Consider the following 15,457-nt stretch of genomic DNA (forward strand, 5'->3'; position numbering starts at 1 on the left):
TGTCAATATTTGCCATTTCACAATCCAGTCCTTGTGGCCTTGCCTTTCAAATTCTTCCTCAGGCATAATATGGCCTGAAGTCATCAGAGAACATGGAGCATTGGAAAGGGACAGATTAATTATGCAGGAGAGAGTATCACTTAACAAATATTGTTCTTTTTTATCCATCTTTGGAAAGTAAATGTAGAAAGTTTCTAAAGAACACTGATAAAAACTGTTTGCAAAATTTCTTTTATGCCAAAAATTTTTTCACCACTTTAGACTTGATTTCATATCTACTCAAAACCAGTCACAAACTTCAGCTAATATTGTTTACTTTAGAATTTCATTCAGTGTCCAATTAGGATATTTAATATTCTTAGGTAATTTCTCTTGGAGCTCAGGTTAAAAGCTGTTAGTTTTAGTTTCCAGAATTGCAGAAAATTTTTTAAAGGAAGGAAAATAGACTTCTTGATGAAATTCTGAAAGCACTAAGTTGTGCATTACTTTGAAAAACTGTATGTTGGGCAATCCTTTACAAATTAGAAAGTTAGAGGGTTGCTGTTCATATCATTAATAAATCACATCTTATAGGGGCGCCTGGGTGGCTCAGTCGGTTAAGTGTCCGACTTCGGCTCAGGTCATGATCTCGTGGTTCATGGGTTTGAGCGTTGCGTCGGGCTCCATGCTGACAGCTCAGAGCCTGGAGCCCCCTTCAGATTCTGTCTCCCTCTCTCTATATACCTCCTCCACTCACACTCTGTTTCTCTCTCTCTCTCTCTCTCTCTCTCTCTCTCTCTCTCAAAAATATTTTTTAAAAATCACATCTTATAAAGGGATGTAGCGGCCTATGAAAATAAGGCTTATAATTTAATCATTTGTATTCAGTTTCCAGAAACTTAATTAGTAGTATCAAGTTATAATTACAGGAGCACTAAGTCGAGCATAAAACCACCTATTCTATATCTTTGCCATTAACTAGCTTGATCTCACAGGGCCAGTGGATCACTATGGGTGGTCCTAGAGATATTTTAAGGAGAGTTCAGAAAAGTAAAAATTATATACTATGCCATGCTCATTCTTTTTTTTTTTTTTTTTTTTTTTTAAAGAGAGAGATAGAGCATGAGCAGCGGAGGGACAGAGAGAGGGAGACACCAAACTGGAAGTGGGCTCCAGGCTCCACATTGTCAGCACAGAGCCTGATGCGGGGCTCAAACTCACAAACTGTGAGATCGTGACCTGAGCTGAAGTCCGAGGTTTAACCACTGAGCCACCCAGGAGCCCCTAGGTTATGATAATTCTTAAAGTTGGTTCTTTAAGGATCTGTAGTAACAAAAAAGGTCTTTTAGTAAGATTTTTATAAAATCTACAGCAGTCTGTTGTGTTGAAATATACTAAACCATGAAGATCAATCCATATTTAGTGAAATTTAGAACAGAATTATTAGTACATATTTGATGTGTATAGTAGTTACTGTGCTAAATGAGAGTCGAACATAATCCAAAGCAATGACTGCCTTTTCCAAGTGTTCAAATTGGCTAAAAGATTTTATAGAGCCAAACCAAACATTTTGGGAGCTGGGATGTCTATCTGTGTAGAGGGATTGTGTGAGCAACTGCTAGGCAGTTTGAAAAGCTGAGGATACCCCCAGACTGCTGGGCCAGATGGGGTGCTACAGTTTCCATACTTCCTGCTGGAGTAAAAGAGAAGAGAGTTTGGATAAACTGGCCGCACCACATGTCCAGTGTTACAGATGGAGGAAATGATGGGAAGAAAAAGAGGTAAAGGTGGGAAGACATCTGTAGCCAGGTTTTAGTCCTTCCTGTTAAACTATGGCATATAAACAAGAATGCTTAAGGGCTGGTCAGTTTTCAGGCACTGAGGAGACCCCAAATACAGCCCCCCTGTGTTCCTTGTTAACAGATTGTGTTTGCAGTTCTCCGATCAGCCCTGCTAGGCTCCCTTGGAACTTGATAGATCAGTGTGATACATTTCTGACCAGTAAGGCATATGGAAATTCCTGGAGAAATGTTGCTTTTGTGATCAAAAGGAAGAGACTTATCTCCTCTTATCCTTTTCCTCCCCTATCTTTGGACCTTGATGAGATCATTAAAGCTGAAGCTACAGCTATAAGCAGCTCTTCTTTGACCCTGAGGAGAAGGCTAAGAAAATCACAGGGCCTTGAGATGATGGGGTTCTGTCGGACCTGGCTCTTTCAGACTTAACGTGAGAAAACCAACTCCTGTTTGTGTTTTACTTACTTGCAGCTGAATGCATTCCTAAGTGATAAGTAAAAGGTTAATGCAGGACATTAGTGAGAGGTAGAACTGAAAAAACAAGTTAGTGCCATACTTGGGATACTTAATTTTGAAGCTAAAATATTTGGCCTTAAATCTATAGCCATTTAGGTATTCAGTGCACATTGAAAATTATGATCAAGCATGCGATTATGTTCAGAGAGATTATAAGGAAGAGATACAGAATATTTGCTACTGAGGGGGTAGTAGAAATTGAGGAATCAGACTTCTTAAAGAGATTCTTGAAATTACAAGCGTCTCTATTACTGATAGGGGGAACCGAGGGTTGGGAGAATGTTGTGAGAATGATAAATTACCTCGAAAGGAATGAAGATGTAAAGAAAATACAGAAAAAAATACACAATGAATTTGTTAATGGAGGTCCTGTCTGGAAAGTGGGAATGTGGTGGCCAGGGTGCTAGTTGGGAATTTGACACTTTTCATTTTTCTTCCCTTTACAGTAGAAATTTAAAGTAGTAAACACATATTACTCTTACTAAGTGAATTAAGGATTAAGAAGTAAGGAAGTAGAACATAATATATCAGAAATAGGGACCAACTTTTGGAGGAAATAGGTGTTCCATTTTAGATATGTTCAGTGTGAAATAACCAAGGTCCTGGGACTACAAAATAATGTACAGATTTTGATAAGAATTCACAAATGAGACTTGAATCTCTGAAGTGGTTCTCAGCCCTTCCAGTCTTAGCAGCCAGTGTTGGGAACCCTCACTCTTCAGGTTGCTGAAATCTGTGTGTGTGTGTGTGTGTGTGTGTGTGTGTGTACACACACACATATATACATACATATGTTCATACATGTATATATACACTTATATATGCATACATATATATTTATACATATATATACATATATATATATAAATACGTATATATGTATAATATTTATTTTTGAATAAGAGAGCGAGAGAGAATTCCAAGCACGCTTTGTACTGTTGGCACAGAGCCTGACTTGGGGCTAGAACTCATGAACCGTGAGATCATGACCTGAGCTGAAATCAAAAGTCAGACGCTCAGCCAACTGAGCCACCTAAGTGCCAACCTAAGATTGCTGAAATCTTCAAGGGAGACGGTGTGGTATGGTTCTGAGCCCAGAGTGCACAGTTAGAATCACTTGGGTAAGTTCAAACAAAGAACACTTCCCCTGCTCTATCCCAAAGATTCTGTTTCAGTTCTGGAATGGAGTGTGGGTTAGTGTTTTTAAAAAGCTCCGTAGTTGAGGGGCGCCTGGGTGGCGCAGTCGGTTAAGCGTCCGACTTCAGCCAGGTCACGATCTCGCGGTCCGTGAGCTCGAGCCCCGCGTCAGGCTCTGGGCTGATGGCTCAGAGCCTGGAGCCTGTTTCCGATTCTGTGTCTCCCTCTCTCTCTGCCCCTCCCCCGTTCATGCTCTGTCTCTCTCTGTCCCAAAAATAAATAAAAAACGTTTAAAAAAAAAAAAAAAAGCTCCGTAGTTGAATTCAATGTGTATCCGGGGTTGAGGATCCCTGGTGCAGAGGAGGAAATGTAGAGGCTCAAAGAAAAAACTCAGTGTTACCCGGATTCTTGTGTTTTACCACTGCCAAACTATCTTTCTCCCCCTTCCTGTTTTGCTCCTTCATACTTTTGGAACAAGAAATAAAAGCATGGAAGCCATGTGTCTAGTATTATCCCTGATGGCTACTTCAGATTGCCCAGAATAAAGAGGTAAACTGGGGTTACTTTAATTGCTAGCAGCCTCTATGGTGAGGATTCTTGGGGATATAAGGAAGATGGCGTACAGTCTTACCTGCACAGAGCCAGAACCCATGCAGAATTGGAATGTTAGTCAGTGTACCGTGAAGTAACTAGTTCTCTCGGCTCACCCCTTCCCCCACTCCAGCAGCCACAGTGCCTCCATGACATCCTCTGCCACTCCATTTCCCCTACATTTCCTGAATTCCTGCCACACTGAGTCTTTCCTGTTCCTTGAATATGCCAAGTCTGGTTCCTACCACAGAATCTTGGCCCTTGCTTCCTCTTACTCAAATATTTTGCCTCTGGATATCTACATGGCCTACTTCCTTCTTCATTCAAGTCTTTGCTTAAAGGATGCCTCATCAGGAAGGTCATTCTCAACGCTGCTACCAAAAATAAGCATTTTCTTCTCCCACTCTGTCCTTTTAAGCAGCTTTCATTTTCTTCATAGCACTACTCACCTGCTGACCTCTCTTCACTTATTTCTTTATACTGTTTTTCCTGCTCTAAGACAACAGGATTTTACTTGTTTTATTCCCTGAGATTCCTTTGGGCCTGTAGCAATACAGGTACACAGTAGCTCAACAGATATTAGGCTGAATGAATGTGTGATATTTGCTCACAGTGGCTACTGCCTGTCCGTGGCTGACTGTGAGCTTGCCTGAGAAGGAGGGGCTGGGCCACAGGCATCTTTGCATCTGTTGTGCTTGCTTATTTATTTATTTTTGAGAGAGAGAGCAACACAAGCCTGGGAGAGACAGAGAGTGAGGGGGGCAGAGGATCCGAAGTGGGCTCTGTGCTGACAGCAGAGAGCCTGACGTGGGGCTCGAACTCGCAAGCTGTGAGATCATGACCTGAGCAGAGTCGGCTGCTCAACCACCTGAGCCACCCAGGTGCCCCTCTCTTGTGCTTATTTAGTGCAGTGCCTGAACCATTGTGCTGATTCAGTCAGTGTTCACTGAGTGAATAAAAAAGGCAAAATACTAAGAATAATAAAGCATATAAGGAAGAAAGAGGAACCATGGGAAAGAGAAATAAAAACAACCGTACAGTTGTTTGATATGAGGCCATAGTCTTGTTTTTAAATATTATGTAGATTGTTATTGATATAAAGTATATATTCCATTGCTTATATTGATTTCATGGCAGGTGGGGTTGTTTATTGGAGAGCTTAGAAATCCTGTAAGGTGTAAGGATCATGTGTAGTTGATATCTTATTGATTAGCTCATTAGAATTGTTTAGCTAATGATAGAAATAACTTGGAACGTGATCTTTTATTTTACTTTTGAAGAACCATGCAAAGCACTGGTTCTGTCACTTGGGGTGGGGGAAGCTAAGGTCTGCTGTCTTTACAATGTTGAAGATGTACCCTGAACTTAGCAAGTAGGAAAATCTCTCTCCTACTCACACTCCCATCTCCATTTGTACCTATTCTCCTCTTTCTGTTTTGGGTCTTACTACCCTCTCCTGTTATTAAGAAATTTTTCTATGTAGTTTAAATTTTTTTTTTTTTTACATTTTTATTTATTTTTGAGAGACAGAGACAGAGCACAAGTGGGGGAGGGGCAGAGAGAGAATGAGACACAGATCCGAAGCAGGCTCCAGGCTCTGAGCTGTCAGCACAGAGCCCGGTACGGGGCTCGAACTCACAAACTGTGAGATCATGACCTGAGCCGAAGTCGAACGCTTAACCGACTGAGCCACCCAGGCGCCCTTATATGTAGTTTTAATAGGTGAAAATTTGCATTGTTTGTGTTACTATATTGATATGGTTAAAGATTTTTCTTAGTCTAGGACTAAGAAAAGCCACTAAAAAAAAGCTAACTTAAGCAAAGTCATATGTGCTTCATTGTTCAAGAACACTGTGACACCGTTCATGTAATGAAAAGTTTGTGAGAATTTTACTCACTTTAAATCCTGACCATATTCTGTGAATAATTCTGACATTCATCAGGGAGTACATCTGAAGTCAGCCGGATGTTATTTTCATTTATTTAAGAAAATTTGTACTGTATTGAGTGTGAAGCACTGAGTTAGGGCTGGAGATTTAACTGGGATGTCTACTCGGAGTTCTTGTCTAAACAGTCTAGAGGGACTGACAAACTTTTTTTTCCCCCCAAAGTTTTATTTACTTATTTTGGGAGAGAGAGGGAGAGGGAGAGAGAATCCCAATCAGTCTTTGAATTGTCAGCACAGAGCCTAATGAGGGACTCAGTCTCAGGAACTGTGAGATCATGACCTGAGTCCAAATCAAGAGTTGGGTGCTCAACTGACTGAGCCACCCAGGTGCCCCACTGGCAAACTTTTTTAATGGGTCAGATAATAAATATTTAGGTTTGAGGACCATAAGGTGTCTGTCACTGTTAGTGGACTATGCCATCATTGAAGGTAAAAGGACAGTGTGATTGTGTTGCAATAAAACTTTATTTACAAAGAGGCCAGAAGGCTGAATTTAGCCTGTAGGTGAAATTTGTCCAACATTCTACCTGGTCTAGAGGATAAAGGGAGAGAAATGGGATTCAAGGATCCAAACAATTTAGCTCAATTGTATCTCTTTAAATAAATTCTTTTTTTTTTTTTTTTTTTTTTTTTTTTGCACTTAGTAAAGGATTTTAAGTTAATTTACTTGTTTGGATTAAATGGTGGTAGAAGAAAGTCCATCACCACCACCCCCCAATTTGGCATTTTGTTGGCACCTTCCAAAGTAGCATTCATCACAAGACTAACCTGAAAATTACAATAATGTGTTGTCTTTAGTGCCTTAGGCTTCACTGTAATGTGTGAGCTTTGTGGTTATTTTAGAATAACATTCAGCCTGAATGTTATTCTAAAAATAAAACTGATTATCATTCATAGTCTATCAAATGACTAAGACATGTGTAAGACAGTGAATTAATCAGAAGCAACTGGATCATTTTATTTTATTTTATTTTTTTAACATTTATTCATTATTTTGAGAGACAGAGAGACAGCACAGTCAGGGGAGGGGCAGAGAGAGGGGGAGACACAGAATCTAAAGCAGGCTCCAGGCTCCAAGCTGTCAGCACAGAGCCTGATGCGGGGCTTGAACTCATGAAATGCGAGATCATGACCTGAGCCGAAGTCGGACGCCCAACCTACTGAGCCACCCAGGCGCCCCACAACTGGATCATTTTAAATATAAGAATAAGAGGGGCGCCTCAGTTGGAAGAGCATGTGACTCTTGATCTTGGGGTTGTGAGTTCGAGCCCCATGTTGGGTGTAGAGATTACTTAAAAGAATAAATAAATTAAAACTTAAAAAAAAAATTTAAAAATATAAGGATAAGAGCTGATGATCTAAAGGGAAGTTCTATACTTGATTTTGGGAGCAGTGTGTACATTTGTGTATTAAGTGAATTTGACCTTTAGGAAGTCAAATCTGTCCCTCGTTTAATATTGTCTTTTAATTGGTCAAAAAGCTCCTTCCCCTGTGGTTTTTGTCAGCAGTCTTCAGCCCTTGCGAAGTTAATGATGGGACTGCGATTCGGGACTGCGATTCGGGCACGGATGTATTTGGCCATTTGTAATGGGCAAGCTGGCTATGTGCAGATTTAGTAAAATGCTGCTGTGTGAACTTGTTACCTATTACTCCTAATTTATCCTTCTTTCAATAAGAGGTCCTTTGTTCACTGTTTCAGCACAGAATAGAGGATTTATATCTTGGTGTTCATTCTCTACATCTCTGTTTTCAAAGAGGAAAACATTTGCTTCCCTCTGCTCATTTCTTCTATAATGCACCCAGGGGGTTTTGAAGGCTTATGCCAAGAATTCTTGGAGGGAGTTGGAGTACAACCATCGCCAAGAGGTTCAGTTCTTAATGACTTTAATTTTAGTTTAACAAATTGTCATGAGTGTTGCTGTTTTTGTCGTAGAAGACACCCCTTACCTCTTTCCCGAATGCTCAGTATGGTCAGAGTGAAGAAGGGACGTGTTCTCGACTTTTTCCATCATTTTACACTATCTGCTCTTTTGTCCTCATTTCTAAATATCATTGAATTTGGTTCTGATACTTATTAGGCAGTGTATTGTGCAGAGATTTCAAACAACAAGCCAAATTCTGAATGCAGGCATGATTTATTTGGCTCACATAGTATTGTTAAATTTCTGAGTTAGTTGCCAGCACTTAAATGTCAAATGATTTCACTTTTTAGTGGCCAGTGACTTAAATTTCATTTGTCTTTTGATTTTCTGTATCATCATGCCAGTGGATGTTCAATAACTTTTCTTTAATGGTGCTGATTTTTCTTCCCTAGGCTAAAGATCTAATAATCACACCAGCCACCGTTTTAAAGGAGAAACCAGACCCAGCGACTCTGGTTTTTGGAAGTATTTTCACAGATCACATGTTGACCGTGGAGTGGTCCTCAGAGTTTGGATGGGATAAACCACATATCAAGCCACTTCAGAACCTATCATTGCATCCTGGCTCATCAGCTTTCCACTATGCAGTGGAAGTAAGTACATGGGAATCAATGAGGGTGACTTATTAGATCTTCACTGTGAGTACACGGCAGCTCTTCCTGCTCAAATAGCTTGTGGGCAATATAGGCTTTATCATATTTACTCAAGGAAGTCATAAATGTCTTTAAAGCTTTCCCAATAGGCAGTTAAATTGAAGGTAAGTCTTAAGGACCAATTTTTCAGATAATTTGGAATTTTCCATAATGTCAATGAAGAAATTATTTACAGCAAATACAAGGACAGTAGGTAAGAGAATTAGCAATAAAAAATCTGGTACTGTTACTATTTTACTAAGTCATTTCTGAGATCTTTTAATGACTGAGAAGGTGTTATTGAGTACAATGTAATGGTTACATTTTAATGCTAACTGCATGTTTTTATGACCGGCATTAATGTGTAGTTATATGTGTTAAGAGACATGTAATTAAATGTCATTCTTCAGGCATGAGTAGAATAATTGTAAGCATAAAATATTAAATATTTGGAGAATGCTTTCTCTGGTCCTTGTTAGGATACACTCTTAGATTCACAATAGACTCCTCATTCCCTTGACCCTCATTTTGTTTTACTCATTTTTACTGTGTTGGACATCTTTCCCAGAATATTAGAATCCTGGAAATAAGCAGTGGCCTACCTATTAAGGGACTAAAAGATGGTAGTAGTAGATATTTATAACAATAATGATAAAATTAGTTTTGTTTATTAAATTCCAGTAATGTGCTCTGAACCTTATATGGGTCATCTCATTTAACAGTGAGAAAACATAGTTAAATATTCAGGTCAGTCATCTGGCTCCGATTTGGTCTCTGTTGTTCCATAGGGAACTCCTTGACTTGGGAAGCTTATTTAAAATCACTTTGTGCTTCCAATTTCTTTACCTATAAAATTGAAGTAGTGATAATACCTACTTCATAGTGCTATTATAAGGTTAAGGTAAGGTAATTTGTTTAAGCATACACACTCATGCCTGGTGCAGAAGGAGAGCCCAGTCCTTACCTACTATTTTTAACCCTTAAATCAGCATTATCAGCTATTGTAGAAGCAGGTTCAGAAAAGTTAAGTTTCTCGGCCAAGGTTACACAGTATTAAGGGAAAAGACGGGGTACAAATGCTGACTTCTGCTTTCTGTGATATCACTCCTAAATGCATACACTAAAATTATGAAGAGGCCTGTCCAATTAACTTATTCAAAATTATAAATTTGAACAATTTGGAAACCTGTTCAATGCCCAGTGTATCCACTAGATGTTGAACTTGAGGGTCTTCAGTTTCCATTCCCATCTCTGTGTCTGAACTGTATTAGTTTGGATGAATTCTTTGATTATTTGAACACTCCAAGCCTCCATTTCTTCAACTATAAAATAAATAAGAATGGTAGCTGCCCTTCCCTGTGTCATAGGGCATCTAAATAGATTTCCAACAAGTTTTCAAATGCCAGGGGCTATCAGAATATTTTTTAGCTTTCAAAAATCACAGTAATCCCTTCTCATGTACTTCCCATAGGCCACTGGTTCTCAAAGTGTGGTCCCTAGAGCAACAGCATTAATGTGGCCTGGGAGTTTGGTAGAAATCAGAAACTCTGAGGGTGGACATGTACTGTGTTTGAGACCACTGCTCTCAGATTTGCCATATTCCTTTCAAATTTTTAAGCATTCCCTTTATTTGCTCTTTATTATGACCTCTGTCATGTATGTATGGGTCTGCTTCTGGATCTCATTTTTCATTGCACTGTCTTATCTATTCTATTCTGTTCTTTTGTTTTGTTTGTCTGTCTGCATAAATGCCACACTGTCTTGATGTCTGCCTGGGAAAAGTCCTTCTATTTTGCCTTTCAAGAGTGTCTTGGATGTTCTTGGCCCTTTGCTTTTCCATATAACTTTTTTTTTTAATTAATTTATTTATTTTTGAGAGGCAGAGAGAGACCAAGAGTGAATGGGGGAGGGGCAGAGAGAGAGGGAGACACAGAATCCAAAGCAGGCTCCAGGCTCTGAGCTGTCGGCACAGAGCCTGAGTGGGGCTCGAACCCATGAACTATGAGATCATGACCTGAGCTGAAGTCAGATGCTCAACCGACTGAGCCACCCAGGCGCCCCTTCCCTATAACTTTTAAATTTAGTTTATCAAGTCAATCAACTTTTATAGCTTAGTTTGTTAAAAAGAAAATAAAACTCCCTGACATGATGTTCATTTGGGTTACACTGGATATATAAATTGATTTGGGAGAATCAACATCTTTATAATATTCAGTCTTTGGATCCGTGAGTGTGAGATTGCTTTCTGCATTTAGTTAGGTCTCTAATGACTTGATAAAGTTTTATATTGTCTTTATGGGTCTTTGCTTCTTTTGGGCACGCCCCCCCCCCCCCCCAATAGTCCTCTCTTAATCCTATCATAAATAGTGTTTTTATTTTCTAACTGCTGCTGTTACATAAGAATATAATTTTGTATTTGGTTACCTCATCTAAGGAAATACATTTCAAAAGAATATGTTGATTTGTGCTGGTTTTGTACATATTTATTCTTACCTTTGTTTCATGATCTATGAGAGTATGTATTTATTTATTTATTTATGAGAGACAGAGCACAAGTCGGGGAGGGGCAGAGAGAGAATGAGACACAGAATCCAAAGCAGGCTCTAGGCTCTGAGCTGTCAGCACAGAGCCCGGCACAGGGCTTGAACCCACAGACCATGAGATCATGACCTGAGCCAAAGTCGGACGCTTAACCGACTGAGCCACCCAAGCACTCCTTTTTTCTATTCAGTCTAATGCTTTTTATTTATTTTTGCTTTATTGTAGTTGCATATAATTGCATAATATTGAATTAAAGTAGTTACAGTGGGCAATTTGTGATGTCCCCACTCTGAAAAGAAAAGCTTTGGATTTTATCAATATGATGTTTGGTTCAAGTTCATTGTAGATATATATATTTTTTTAATTTTTTTAGTTCATTTATTTATTTTGAGAGAGAGTGTGGGAGGGTCAGAGAGAGACAGAGAGAATCCCAAGCAGGCTCTGCACCATCAGCACAGAGCCTGATGTGGGGCTTGAACTCACAAACTGTAAGATCATGACCTGAGCTGAAACCAAGTCAGACACTTAACCAACTGAGCCACCCAGGCACCCACATTGTAGATATTCTTTATCACTTAACAAAGTTTCCTTCTTTGTTACTTGGGAGGCTTTTTTTAAAGAGTCTCAAATGAGGGGTGCATGGGTGGTTCAGTAGGTTAAGCATCCCACTTTGGCTCAGGTCATGATCTCATAGTTCTGTGGTTTTGAGTCTGAGCTATCAGCTCAGAGCCTAGAGCCTGCTTTGGATTTGGTGTCTCCCTCTCTCTGCCCCTCCCCTGCTCATGCTCTGTCTCTCTCTCAAAAATAAATAAATGTTAAAAAGAAAATTAAAAAATAAAAGTCTCAAATGAATGTTTAATTTTGTCAGATACATTTACTATATCTAATGAGATGATTATATAGTTTTTTTTTCTACCTAAGCTATTTAAATATAATGAATCTCATGTTTTCTTATGTTATATCAACTTCTGTTCCTGGGATAAATCCAACTTTTTCATGCTATGTTATCCTTTTGTATATTTTACATCTGTTACTTTTAATGAGATTATCATATAATCTTTATATATATTTGAACCTATATCAGGTGCAAACAATTTTAATTTTTAAGTTTATTTATTTTGAGATAGAAAGTGCAAGCAGGAGAGGGGCAGAGAGAGAGAGAGAGAGAGAAAGAGAGAATCCCAAGCAGGCTCTGCACCCTCAGTGCAGAGCCCGATGTGGAGCTCGAACGCCCGAACCGTGAGATCGTGACCTGAGCTGAAATCCAGAGTCGGATACTTAACCAACTGAGCCACCCAGGCACCTCAGGTGCATACAATTTTTAAATTGTAAGGTAAATGGAATCCTGTGACATTACCTTTGAATTAAAGTTTATTTTGTTCTGCATTGACTAATGTAACCTCACCAGCTTTACTTAAAAAAAATTTTTTTTTCACATTTATTTATTTTTAATAGAGAGAGACAGAGCACAAGTTGGAGAGGGGCGGAGAGGGGGCACGGAATCTGAAGCAGGCTCCAGGCTCTGAGCTGTCAGCACAGAGCCTGACGCAGGGCTCGAACTCACAAACTGTGGGATCATGACCTGAGCCGAAGTCGGACGCTTAACCGACTGAGCCACCAGGTGCCCTAGACCACCAGCTTTACTTTATTTATTTAATTAAAAAAAATTTTTTTAATGTTTTTTATTTATTTTTGAGACAGAGAGAGACAGAGTATGAGCAGGAGAGGGGCAGAGAGAGAGGGAGACACAGAATGGAAGCAGGCTCCAGGCTCTGAGCTGTCAGCACAGAGCCCGACCCGGGGCTTGAACTCACAAACCAAGAGATCATGACCTGAGCCAAAGTCGGATACTTAACTGACTGAGCCACCCAGGCGCCTCCACCAACTTTAGCCAGAATTTGTATGACATAATTCTTTTTATGTCTTTTTGTCTCATGTGTGTTTCAGATGTTATCAGCTGAGACCAATCTGACATCTTTATCTTTTTTTTTTTTTTTTAAATTTTTTTTTTTTTTCAACGTTTATTTATTTATTTTTGGGACAGAGAGAGACAGAGCATGAACGGGGGAGGGACAGAGAGAGAGGGAGACACAGAATCGGAAACAGGCCCCAGGCTCCGAGCCATCAGCCCAGAGCCTGACGCGGGGCTCAAACTCACGGACCGCGAGATCGTGACCTGGCCGAAGTCGGACGCTTAACCGACTGCGCCACCCAGGCGCCCCTGACATCTTTATCTTTTAACTGAAGCTTTAGTCCTATTACATTTAATAAGTTACTCACATATTTGTACCTAAATCTCATCTAGTGCTTTTACATTGTGCTGCATGATGTAGACTTCTTTTCTCTTGTAAGCTCTAAGGCTATAAGCTTCTAAAGGCCCAACTATCATTCAGTTCGAATTTTCTAATTTCCATAATTTTTCTTCCTTGACTCATACTTTAGTAAATGAGTTTCTTCTTTTCAAAATGTTGACATTTTGTGGCTGTATTTCTGATACTGGTTTCTGATGTAAGGTTGGGAAATATGTGAAAAGAACATGCATTCTGCAGGTGGTGTGTGCAGGGCTCTGTGTATCCACTAGGCTAGTTTATTTTTCCTGTTCTTCAAATCTTCCATATCTTTACCGAATTTCAGCCTGTTTGTTCTGTCAGTTATTTAGAGAACCAGTGTTAAAATTTCCCAGTAAAATTATTGATTTTTCTCTTTTCCGTGTGTATCAGTATACACCTACTCTTTAAATTATTAAGTATAATTTATTGTCAAATTGGTTTCCATACAACACCCAGTGCTCATCCTAACAGGTGCCCTCCTCAATGCCCGTCACCCACTTTCCCCTCTCCCCCACCCCCATCAACCCTCAGTTCTCAGTATTTAAGAGTCTCTTATGGTTAGTTTGCACCTACTTCAAAGGTTTTTAACATCCCTGCCCAGTGGTTTGTCTGGGGCGCCATTTTGAGAAAGGTGCCATGGCCCTAACACAGGATGGTCTTGAGCTGCTTGGGTTCTATGACTTGGGAGACTAAACCAACCCTGGTCACATCTAGATTATTTACTATCCAGAGTTTGAATGAGCCCGATTAAATGAAAGGATGCATGGGTGTTTAGGGCAGCAGGGTACCATGAGTTCTTTGCCTCCATTTTCATTGTCTGGGTAGTTTGCCATGTTTTGTGATTGGAGATGTTTTCTTCCCACCTACATTGAGGTGTTATTTAGTAATATGGCTCCTAGGTAAGGGATACCTTTGACTTCCTACCAGATTTTTGGTACTCAAAGAGTTCTTTTTCTTTTCTTTCTTCTTTTTTTTTTTTTTTTCTTTTTTCCTTAAAGAAGTTCTTTTTAGCCCAGCTACTCTAACCAGCCTGTCAACTGCTGGCTTTTTCTAGATTGAGAGATCTTTGGTCTAAGTCAACAACTTTACATGATGAAGAAGATGAGCGCCAATGGAAAAGTCAGTCTTTTAAACACAGATTATTTTCATTAATGATTCCCTAAGATTTATTTCTCTTTTATCTTTAGTTATTCGAAGGACTGAAGGCATTTCGAGGAGTAGATAATAAAATTCGACTCTTTCGGCCAAACCTCAACATGGATAGAATGTACCGATCTGCTGTGAGGGCCACTTTGCCGGTATGTGAGTGGATTTAGGAGTTTCTCGTATGTTTCTTTCTTTTAATGTAATGGGTCATTGTGAATTTACCATGGAACAAATCATTTCTGAATGTAGTTGACCCTTGAGCAATGCAGGGGTCAGGGGAACTGGCCCCCACATGGTTGCAAATCTGTTTGTAACTTTGACTCTCCAAAAACTTGACCAAGAGCCTACTGTTGACTGGAAACCTTACCAAAACATAAACACTTGATTAACACATATTTTTTTATGTTGTGTGTATTATATACTTAATTCTTGTAATAAAGTAAGCTAGAGAAAAGGAAATGTTACTAAGAAAATCATAAGGAAGAGAAAATACATTTACAGTACTGAATTATATTTATTAAAAAAAAAATCAATCTACGTGCAAGTGCACCCGTGCGATTTAAACCCATGTTGTTCAAGAGTCAACTGTACTTAGATTGATATACAGTACAAACATGTGAACACTGAAGTTACTTCCGATCTACTTTGTAATCAGTGAGGTAAAAATTAGCAATTCCAGAGCCTATTTTTTGTGAGTGTCTGTGGGGGATTAATATGTATGTAGGAGATAATAGGATAAGGACGAAAAATGTACCTCAAACTAAAATAAATAAAATTTGAAGACCTTATGAATTTATAATATGTGAAATGGAAAATATGGTGTGCCACACAGATATTTTGGGAGTATCTTGCCTAATTGCTTTGGGCAATAGCAAGTTTGCAGTGACTTATTTTGATATTTTACCCCAAGCTTTATTAT

At 39.3% G+C, this 15,457-nt stretch overlaps 1 protein-coding gene across 3 annotated transcripts in view; it reads left to right on the forward strand.

Moving 5' to 3' along the window:
* Window positions 1-15,457, forward strand: part of BCAT1 (branched chain amino acid transaminase 1) — a 102,604-nt gene that overhangs the window by 38,567 nt on the left and 48,580 nt on the right. For all 3 annotated transcript variants that reach the window (XM_058743348.1, XM_058743347.1, XM_058743349.1), the window contains exons 3-4: window positions 8,282-8,482; window positions 14,580-14,690. In XM_058743348.1, coding sequence (XP_058599331.1) covers window positions 8,282-8,482; window positions 14,580-14,690 — 312 coding nt within the window. The remainder of the gene's footprint in view (window positions 1-8,281; window positions 8,483-14,579; window positions 14,691-15,457) is intronic.

Source organism: Neofelis nebulosa, chromosome 8 (assembly GCF_028018385.1).
Source record: "Neofelis nebulosa isolate mNeoNeb1 chromosome 8, mNeoNeb1.pri, whole genome shotgun sequence".
Taxonomy (NCBI): Eukaryota; Metazoa; Chordata; class Mammalia; order Carnivora; family Felidae; genus Neofelis; species Neofelis nebulosa.